General features: G+C 32.4%; 1 protein-coding gene across 1 annotated transcript; it reads left to right on the plus strand.

The window, feature by feature from the left end:
• Positions 1–121: 121 nt before the first annotated feature.
• LOC138321658 (speckle-type POZ protein-like) lies at positions 122–10,903 on the plus strand. Its single transcript, XM_069265491.1, has 10 exons — positions 122–279; positions 2,018–2,244; positions 2,663–2,784; positions 3,143–3,294; positions 3,984–4,111; positions 4,526–4,703; positions 5,265–5,320; positions 5,626–5,748; positions 6,871–7,013; positions 7,584–10,903. Exons 2-10 carry the CDS (start codon positions 2,167–2,169, stop codon positions 7,726–7,728), a joined length of 1,125 nt encoding a protein of 374 aa, XP_069121592.1. The 5' UTR covers positions 122–279; positions 2,018–2,166; the 3' UTR covers positions 7,729–10,903.
• The last annotated feature ends 92 nt before the right edge of the window (positions 10,904–10,995 follow it).

Consider the following 10,995-nt stretch of genomic DNA (forward strand, 5'->3'; position numbering starts at 1 on the left):
AATATTTACTATTTTCTACTATAGAGAAATGTAAAATAAATACATTTTCATATGAAACAAATATTGTATGTCACAGAGGCTTGAAAACGATATTAAAATCGACAAGGACTCGATTTGGGATCTTCATCATTTTACAGGTGCGCATGCGTGAAATGAATGTAGGACAGATCCGTCTAGCCTTCCGAGCTTTGTGTATTTTAATGCGATAATTCTTCCAATTACGTCGGAGTTGGAGGTTTTTACTGGACAAAAATGGCGAGAAAGAATTCCAAAACTTAGGTATAGTATCTTTTGTATGATTTAGACATGATCTGGCTGTATCGTACAGGAATTTACATGTATTTTTGGCTGTCGCACATCAAAACAAGTCTAGCCTGATGAACGATCGGTCAACTTCGGATTTCTTGGATTGTAAATTATTTTGATGGTCTTAATTAGTTTACCAAATCCTCAATTCATTAAACCAGACGTTTTTTTCCATTGTATAACAACAAAAAATGTAGTCTCGTTACTAAATCATCTACCGGGTAACGTCAAAATATTCCCTCTCTTCCGCATGTCCTCGGTCGTTTACCCCCGAGCAGACGAAAATAATAGAGCCATAGAGGGCAAAAAATATGACACAGCTTGGTTTTTTTTTTTTTACTTTTGCTGTGTTCAGAAAACACTTATCGGTATATTTAGAATATTCAGTTATCGTTTCTGATAACTTTATTCTATTGTTTGGCTTTAGCCGTTGTCATTTCTATTGAACTTCTCTTTCGGAAACTTGAAACAGCAGGCGCACGCACGTAGAAACGTGTTTATTTCAAGCTCAGCATGCAGTTTCCTAAACTGTCATGTTGGATCGATTTTCTAAAAATAGTTGCAGTTTGGCCTCCTGACCTAGTATATGAAAAAGTGGTCACATGAAATGTTTCTGTATAAGAACATCCTAATTAAGTATTTCAAATTTTCATTTATGGTTCCTTATATATCTAGATCTACCATATATTTTAATTGTCATGTTTGATCATGACATTGAAATCCTATACTTGTGACTATCTTACAGTTGTGTGCCACATTTACCAAAAACTTATACATATGTTTCTGTTTAACTCATTTTTCCTTTCGTATGAATGTTTATTTTCAATAATGAGCTTTATAATAGATATAAAATATTAATTGAATTTAATAAACCTTTAGTGAAATATCATGTTATTATATAGACGGTTCATCATCAGTAAAGACTGTTTTGCTTAAAAGTTATCATTGTAATTAATGTGATGCAAAACTTGTACATCATATAATATTGCTGTATCCATTTGATATTTATGTATCAAAATTTGGTAACTGCAATAATTGGTCAGTCACAATGGATAACAAGAGGACATATGATGTGTCAAAATGACACTAACCAGATTGTCTCTTGCATATATATACATGAATCATTCACCTGCACATGTGGAACAGGAAGTACAAATTATATTAAAGAAATAATAGACTGTCTTCATTGGGACAGTCTCTGTGTCTAATTATAAACTCTCAAGTACACTCATGTCTGTCAGATGGGTAGTTGGGTACTGATGTTTTCAGATCATAACGGATTTGGAAATAAAAAAGGTAACATTTTGTACATACCAATATATTGTAAACAGATAAAGTACCATCCTCTGACTCTATGAGTGAAAACAGAACAACTTAACAAGTTAATGAGATTTTGTACTACTTTAATATTAATTTTACATATACACAGACATGTACCCGGAATATTTTTGGACTGTATCATTTATCGAAACCTACTCATGCCTGAGTACTTGTAACAGCCTTATTGTATTTTATGTATTATCAGACAAGTTTAATTGATAGCCCATTATATAATTTCTGTACTAGTGTAGATGATCAAACAATTCAGTGGACAATTTTGATATCTGAGAATAAGCCAGGTATATTAATAGAAAACAATATTCATATTCTGACAAGACGTTACATGTACATCAGAGTCCAGGAGATTAATGTTTCATTTCATGTTATACAGGAACACCTCTGGTGCTAACCCAGCTCTCTGGATGTAGCGGCCACACAAGTTGGGTGTTTTTCTGTACTGTAGCCAAGGTTTAGTGGTTGTTCCAACACACACTCAAGCTGGATCGTGAGGCCACTTCCGCGCCCGACCATTCGGGGAGAATGTCGGTGACGCGAGTCCCTACCCCACCTCCACCAGAAATGTCCTGTCCTGTAGCAGAAAACTGGTGCTACACACAGGTATGTTTTAATGCTCACAAAATTTCTCTTTTAGGTGTCATATACATATATATATTTTTGTTGACTTGTTGCCATTTACGAAAACTGTAAAACTGTTAAAAAAGGACCAATATCATGATACTGTTGTTTGCATTGATTTGACAAAACACTATATTTTCTGTCAGCTAAGAATTTAAACAGAAACTCATAAAATAATCAAAAGTAAAGACATCATGTTTAAATTGTAATGAAATAAAAATGTATTTAAGCGAACTATAAGTCTACTTAACAAAAAATAAATTCTGACAAGACGTTGTATTGTATTGGCAATAATAATATATTTTACCATTTGGATACTATCAAAGTCAGTTTGATGTAATACATAGTTGTAACAAGATCAATGATGTCATAACACATGCATTTAATTTTCATTTTACAGGTTAAAGTGGTAAAATTCTCATATATCTGGACAATTAACAACTTCAGCTTTTGTCGAGAAGAAATGGGAGAAGTTTTGAAAAGTTCAACATTCTCAGCTGGGGCCAATGACAAATTAAAGTGGTAAGTTTCAATTAACGACAAAAGTGAACCTTGAATGGATGTTACAATCCATGGTTCATACCTTATTTACTGTTTTTGGAGATTGTTCAAGAATTTGAATTGTTTACCATGTATTTCCAAATATTATATCACTTCATTCTTAAGTCTTCAGATACATGAAACAACAAGTATAATTGTGAATAAGAGGAGATCATGTGCTAGTATATTATTGTATATTGATACAAGTCATCAATAGTTCACTTAATTTTTCATAGATATGAAAAATAGTAGACAAACATTTTCATAAACCATGACTCCTGCGAAAATTATACCTTGACCCTGAATGTTATTTTAGATATTCTGTTTTGTTGTATTACAGGTGTCTACGTGTGAATCCCAAAGGCTTGGATGAGGAAAGCAAGGACTATCTATCTCTTTATTTATTATTAGTGTCGTGTAATAAAAGTGAAGTACGGGCAAAATTTAAGTTCTCAATTCTGAATGCCAAACGTGAGGAAACTAAAGCAATGGGTATGTATATGTGCACATAATCCTTAAATTTCATATCTATTGTCAGGATTTTAGATTAGTGATAAAAAGGTCAGTAGTTGATATCTCACAACAATGGGCACTTTACTCTTCTTTTTTAGCTGACATAGCTGTAAATAAATATATGTTTGGGCAGTGCATGATTGCAATATTGATTATAGCTGTCTAAATGGCAGCTCTGACATTATGCTTTTCTGATAATTTAGAAAATTATACTGTGGCAATGAGCATGAGCAAATAAAGATGTCGTATATGAAGGAGATGTTAATTAATATTAAGCAATCAAGCAAACAAAAACAACTAAATCACTGGTTTGGGTGAAATATCATTACATGGTGTACTTGATTATATAATTCCAAATATACAAGAACTATATTACTCTTTAAGTTTTGGCATAAAGAAAACACCATGTAACCTCCAAACTGGTAGTGCTTCCTTCAAGGGGCAAATAACCATGAACAATTTAATAATTTGTGAACTAGCATGCACTTGGTGGAAAACAGAATCAACTTTAAGTTCCTTGTTGAATAGATTCTGATATTATGGTATAGACACAAAAGAGATTACATCAAAAATGTACTTTATAATTAGATTTCTAACAAAATCTTTTATATATTTTAAAGTGATCAAAGTTGCTGCAGTGTTAAAAGATAATATCATTTTACTTTCAGAGAGTCAGCGTGCTTACCGTTTTGTTCAAGGAAAAGATTGGGGGTTTAAAAAATTTATAAGACGAGATTTTCTTATGGATGAAGTAAATGGTCTGCTACCTGATGACAAGCTGACAATATTCTGTGAAGTAAGTACATTTTACCTGGATGTAAAATTTTCTTGTCAAGGTCCAGTGACTTTGAAAATAAATTGCTTCAGTTCATCATTGATGGATTTGTTTCCTATTAGCTTTTGGTTGGATTTCTTTCCAATGGGACTTATTCACGTACCACGTGATACCTGATAATGTTTGTGCTTGACTATAATTTCTATACGGAATAATGTTAAATATGATATCTAACATCATTTCAGCAGGAAAATTAGAAAGAATTATGTTCCATCACCACTGGAGATACTAGTCCAGCACAAACGTTATCCAGTATCACATGGTACATGAATTAGTCACAGAAGTTTGATTTTATGTTATAAAATGTAATACCGGATATCAGAGTTAGATGATGATATTGAAATACCTATGAACAACAATCTGTTTCCCTTTCAGGTATCTGTGGTAGGAGACACGGTCAACGTGTCTGGCCAGTCTAACTGTACACCTGTCAAGGTGCCAGAGTGTCGACTCAGCGATGACCTTGGCAATCTGTTTGAAAGGTCATCATTTAGTGATGTAACGTTGTGTGTAGGAGGGCGAGAATTTCAAGCTCACAAAGCATTATTAGCGGGTATGTAGTAATGACATTTATATGTATATCATCTAACATTTATCTAAGCCTGCCTTTCACTAAAAATTAAAACCTCCTGAAAGTTCTTAAGATGAAGCAATATGGAGGCATCCGATGTTATTTAACTTGAACTTTAGTGATAAAAGAGGTAGTGACTTGATATTTTCAGATAATTAAAGGAAACAGAAGACGTGTAAATATAATATTTATAATTGTTACCTAACTTCTTTCAAACATTTCTTCTATAAATTTTACTAGAAGTTCAAAAATTATGTTATAAGCTTGCAGTAATTGATTCTATTACAATGCTCTTTAAAGTTGGGGAAAATGATGTTACCTTGTTGTACACTTATACATTGTTTCTTTAATGTTCATACATGTGTATTAGAATTTATGACTTGTTTCATGATCACCTTCTCCTAAAATTTAATTGATGTGTAATGATGCAATCATTGTACTTTTATTGATAAAAAATGTCTAAAATCAATAAATTGAGCTTAAAACCTATTACCTCCCAGTAATAAAGTAATGATAATGTGTCTAAATTTTCTTGTATTGTAGCTCGATCGCTGGTTTTCTATGCCATGTTTGAGCATGAAATGGAAGAACGAAAACAAGTGAGTACACAAAAAGTAACACACTGTCTTGATACAGAAAATTGCCTGATACATTTGTAAGAGACATCTTTGAACATTGATAGAGCTGCATATATTTTTTTTCAATTTTGAATTTCAAAAATTTTCTGATTAATATATTGAGCCTTTGATTGCTTCTGATAAAGGAATAACAATTGCTGTCTGTATGAAAAATTCTATATTGCATACACTACTGTGGTAAGTATACATGATATTCACTTTGAAAATATTTGGATATTTCCAAAAACAAAAAAATTTAATTGAGTGATATTTTTTCATTATTTCAGAACCGAGTAGAAATAACCGATGTTGACCATGAGGTGATGAGAGAGATGCTACGATTTGTGTACACGGGCAAGGCACCTAATCTAGACAAAATGGCAGATGACCTTCTAGCAGCTGCTGACAAAGTAAGACATATTCTTCTCAAATGTTATCTTGAATACTGATAAGTTAGAAAGAGTGTTAGACTTCACAAAAGGCAATTGCCTGTAATGCAAAAATGCAAGGTGAATTTTTCATTCAATTTTTTATGAGATTAGAATGCTAAAGATTCCATTAACTTGACAGCTTTTTTGATTTCAAGCACCAGTGAAGAAAAGGGAAAACAATGTTCAACCTGTAGCAATTTACTAGTCCCGATGTGCTGCATGTTTGTCCGACATTAACTTGTATAGACTCTATCTCTTGTACTATAAGGCATTGGAACTTGGTATGTGGATCATCTTGGTGATATGGTGTTTGTACTATAAGGCATTGGAACTTGGTATGTGGATCATCTTGGTGATATGTTGTACCATCTTTGTTACCTACCAAAAACATATCACTGTGACCTATATTTTGACCAAGCTTGTCCAAGTACATCCTGTACTATAAGGCATGGAGGCTTCCGGGACATGGGTCCATCTTGAAACCAGTTGACTTTAACCTATATTTTGATCTTTGACCTATATCTAAGAAAAACATTGTCCAGGCCATATCGCCCATATCTCGTGTATTAGAAGTTACTGAAACTTTATGCTTGACGTATGGGTTCATTTTAGACGAGACATTATATAAATAGTGATACCAGAATCAGGTCAATTTGACCTACATCTTGTCTTTGACCTCAATTTCAGAAAAAAATTATAGGTGTTCTCTCCATATTATGGGGCACTGAAACAAAATACACCTTAACACTAATGGTATAAATGGTGAGGAACTTTAATTTGTCAAATTATCTTGTTCTTTGTGTAATTTCTGAATTCCTAGAATCCATTAAGAGCTACTGGATTGCTAGGGTTACAAAAGGCATCTGAACTTTTATGAAATGGCCAAAGATATGGAACTAATTGTTGGCAGCATATTTTGAATATGTTTAATTAATGATCTAGGATTTCAATTAGGATTGTGTTTCATATATAATAAACGGTACCTATTTGCTTCAGATGATCATGATCACAAAGAAATTCATCAAGTATATTCAGTTCTTTCTATATCTTGTGATTTTCTTAACCTTTCCATAATAACTTTGTTTTTCATTTCATTTGCAGTATGCTCTGGACAGGTTAAAGGTTATGTGTGAAGAAGCTTTGTGTTCAAATCTTATTATAGACAATGTATGTGAAGTGTTAGTTCTGGCAGATCTACATAGTGCAGACCAACTAAAGACACATGCAATCGACTTCATTAACAGGTATGTTAACATTATCACGGGTAAACTCATCACACCTTATTCACGAAAGTATATCTCCTATTTTGCCGTTATTCTCATTCCAAATTAGAGTTGTTCCAAAATGTAATATCCACATGGGAGAGGCAAGGGGAAACTTTTTACGAGACACCATCATTCATTAAATATTGTATAAGAAACACTAGAAAAATGGGGGTTTCCCCACGTGCACCCAGCCATCAAATTTTAATACAAGTGCTCCCCCCTACATGGATAGTCCAAGAGTAGCCCTAATACATGTCCATGTGAAGGTCAATATTTCCATATATTCTAGTTTATAGAAACATTTTGATTCTGATTTCTGATGTCACATTATTGTGTAAATTTTATGTATTCATTTGGAAAAAAATATGTAAACAAAGAAAACCGCATTTATAACTGAAATCTGGGAAGTAATGGTACATGATATTAAAGCAGGTTTGTGTTGTATCATAGTCAACATTTCCCATGAAAAGATTTTTGTGGGAATGCTCATCAAATATTTTCTGAAGAAAAAAGAAACTTTATTTACATTGTTGTATTGTTATGTTGTAGTCATGCCACAGATGTGATGGAGACAGCAGGCTGGAAGACCCTCATAGAAAGCCACCCCCACCTTATAGCCGATGCTTTCCGTGCTCTGGCAAGTCAACAAAGTCCTCCTCTCGGACCTCCTCGCAAGCGAGTCAAGACTTCCTAGTGATTCAGCAGGACGCAAAAAAGACTGGCATTAGTTTAAGTTCTTGTCTCCACAGATTGGGTACGACACAAAATGAAAGTGACATTTACCAGTGAACCCAATCTCTACATTAGAACACAATTTGGTGATACAGACATTTGTAAGGATTGGTTCTAATCTGTAGTTGTAGTCTGAACTGTTGCCCTGGACAGTTGGACAGTACTGTGCTGCAAATAGACTTGTGCATTTAGACAATAGAAGTGTACTAGTCTGATGTATATCTGTTACAGCAAACCAGCAAAGCTTTCACATGATCTGTGGAAAGTTGTTTGTGCTTTCATAAGTTATAAAAACTGCTCTGAGAGTAGTTACATTAAGTTTGATGATATAGGTTTCTGTGCATGGACCAAAGTCAATGTCTGCATTTTACTCTTTGAATGTGTTACTGGGTTCTGGGTTTTTTGGGAACTCCTAAAATGTTTACTTATCTGCTGGAAATTTTTACAAATTGAATATTTGATTCAGTTCTGATCGAATAAAATGTGACTTTAATTTTAGTAATTCCTCTACAGAATCTCCATCAAATTCTCTATGATGTATTTGGTGTATTAGATTCTATAGGTGGCACTACCAAACAAAACAATTCTTTTATGCAGTTCATATTTCCCTAGAATAATACTAACTATATATATTAAAAGATATGCTTAAGTTTTTAAGTCTATGTTGTGGCTAAACTGGTAATATTGCCCCTTGGAATCAATTTCAGCTGTTGAGAAATTTACAACTGTCATAAAAATCAGAAATTGAGCTTTGAAATTTAAACATGCAAGTTTTTTTTTGTAATAAAAAGAATGATTTCAATACATCTATCACAGGGTACTTACCTGGTATGTGTGGTGTCACTTATGTCTGTTACTGTATATATGAAAATCCAAAATTACCATGAAGTGGAATGTAGGGATAATTTGATTTGGGCTGTTCACTTACACCCTATTATAGTCTTAAAGACAGAGTATAAATTTTAAAAAGCAGTTCAGTTGCAAGAGCATGGGTTGATATACCATATGGTTGAAGTTTTATTTTTTTTCTCTGGTACACAAGTTGAAATAAGTTTATAAACTGTCCATTTCTTTTAATGGGGCTAGCAGATTTTTCACCAAGAATAAAAAAAACATAGTTAGGTAGTTACACATTTTATCACATGCAGATATCTGTGATCTGAGAATAATTTTGATTTAAAGTGAATAGTCGGGCAAAGAAAACCAGTCTAAATGCGTTCATTGGCCTTCCAAAAGTTCTCACATATTAATACGATGGTCAAGTTCTGCTTAGTTTCCCAATTCTGACCATTAAAGTAAAGAAAAGTTGAAAGCATTGAAAGCGAGGCTGCGTGGAAATGTAACTACGGACATAGTGAGCCGGGAGGACGTTTTAGAATTCCCAAACTTTAAATCAATTTCTTCGTACGCAGACAGATTTTGACGAGAGATTTTATTTTTCCATTTCATAAGAAATTATACTGGATACATTCACACCATTTTTACCAACTTTAGCCATCCTTGCCCGACTGTTCACTTTAATTATTCAGAGATCAGGGGATATTATAATCTCATACAGAATAGCTGACTATTGTATGGGAATATTTTCCATTATTTCACCAGATATTGACATGGTCCTAATACTTGTTATATGAAATACTAATTGATACATTTTAATACCGTATGTAATTGTCCTAAAGTTGAATTGCAAAATTTGAGTCGTATAATTTGAAATTAAATTTCCCTGTTGAAAGTAAACAATTTTTAAAAAGCACAAATTTTGATCTGCATAAATAAGCAACTATATCATATATAGAATTAATGTTGTGATCAACATATTTTAAAAATATTTTGGGAGTTTCTTTCCCCAATAGTTGAATCTTCATATATAGAATGTATTGCATATTATTTATTAAGTTTATAGAGATAGTGTGTAAAAAGAAAATCATCATTTGTAGTTACATTGATTTTGTACAGGGAATGATATGTTAATTTATACATTTATGTTTCTCTGTCTCTAATGGAAACCAAAAATATGGTCAACAGTTAAAACAGGCGATTCAAATTTATTATTAACAAGGCAAGAAGCATGCACATGGAAAATTTTAAATTCAATTTAATAGAAAAAATATGACAATAATTATATAATCCTTGGTATTAGTGCTGCGAGTTAAAAATGATTGAATTCATATTTGCATGAACAGTGCATGTGCTTTGCCTTATAATTTTTTCGCTTGATATTTATATGCTGAGTGTATGCTGAAAAGAATACTCTTTAAATAGAAAGGTATTTTACATGTGGTTTACATATTGAAAGGAGTTGTCTTTCTTTAGACTTCTTTGCATGAATTGTTGCTTAAAAGCAAGACTAGGACACTATAACAAGTTAGAAGTACATTTATTTTCTAGAAATATATAGAATGAATGACAAATTCAATCTGAGGATGATTTTAATCCGGTTTTTTTTGTGGTCCAAGTAATTCCCTAAAATCTTATTTGAATTCTGTTTTTTCCCCAAAGTAGTATGTCATAATCTTCAGCAAAATTAGTCAATGAATGATATTATTTTATATATTTTATTAGGTAATTTTTACACCAAATTTAACCATGTATTGTTAGATTGACTGAAAGCAGAATAGTGATGACATATTTACCATGTGTACAAGTGTTTTGTAATGCATCAAGAATTTTTTTGTCAGTTGATGATAAATCATTAATTTTTCTTTATTTTTCCCAATCATTTGCTTATTATCAACTTAATATACGTGTAATTCCTTCTTGTGATTAATGATGATATTTATATTTCAAAATAATGAACTACACATCACACAGATATGAATACTAATGCATTTAAAACCAGCAATAAATGATTAAAAGCCAAACTATATTAAATACCCAGGGTTATTCAATGGTCATGGTAGCCAGAACATTTTGTGTCTTTGTCAGTCTAATTTTATCCATTAGTAAATGACTGTTCAGCTTCACAAAAGTCCTGGAACATTTTGATAAAGCATTGTGGACTTATTTTTGGTAACAATTTGGTTTGAGGTTTTGTTAAACCCTTAAAACAATCTGCGTCTTGCTATCTGATTACACAACTTTGAAACAGTTGGTCTGTAGACCTCAAATTATTTGAAATTATTGGAAATTGAATAAAACCCCCAAAAAAATCATTCTAATAAATTGTACAAAAGATTTTCTGTCAATAACATTATTTTAAAACATTGGTTACAACCAAAGAATAGGCTAC

This window comes from Argopecten irradians, chromosome 4 (genome assembly GCF_041381155.1).
Source record: "Argopecten irradians isolate NY chromosome 4, Ai_NY, whole genome shotgun sequence".
Taxonomy (NCBI): Eukaryota; Metazoa; Mollusca; class Bivalvia; order Pectinida; family Pectinidae; genus Argopecten; species Argopecten irradians.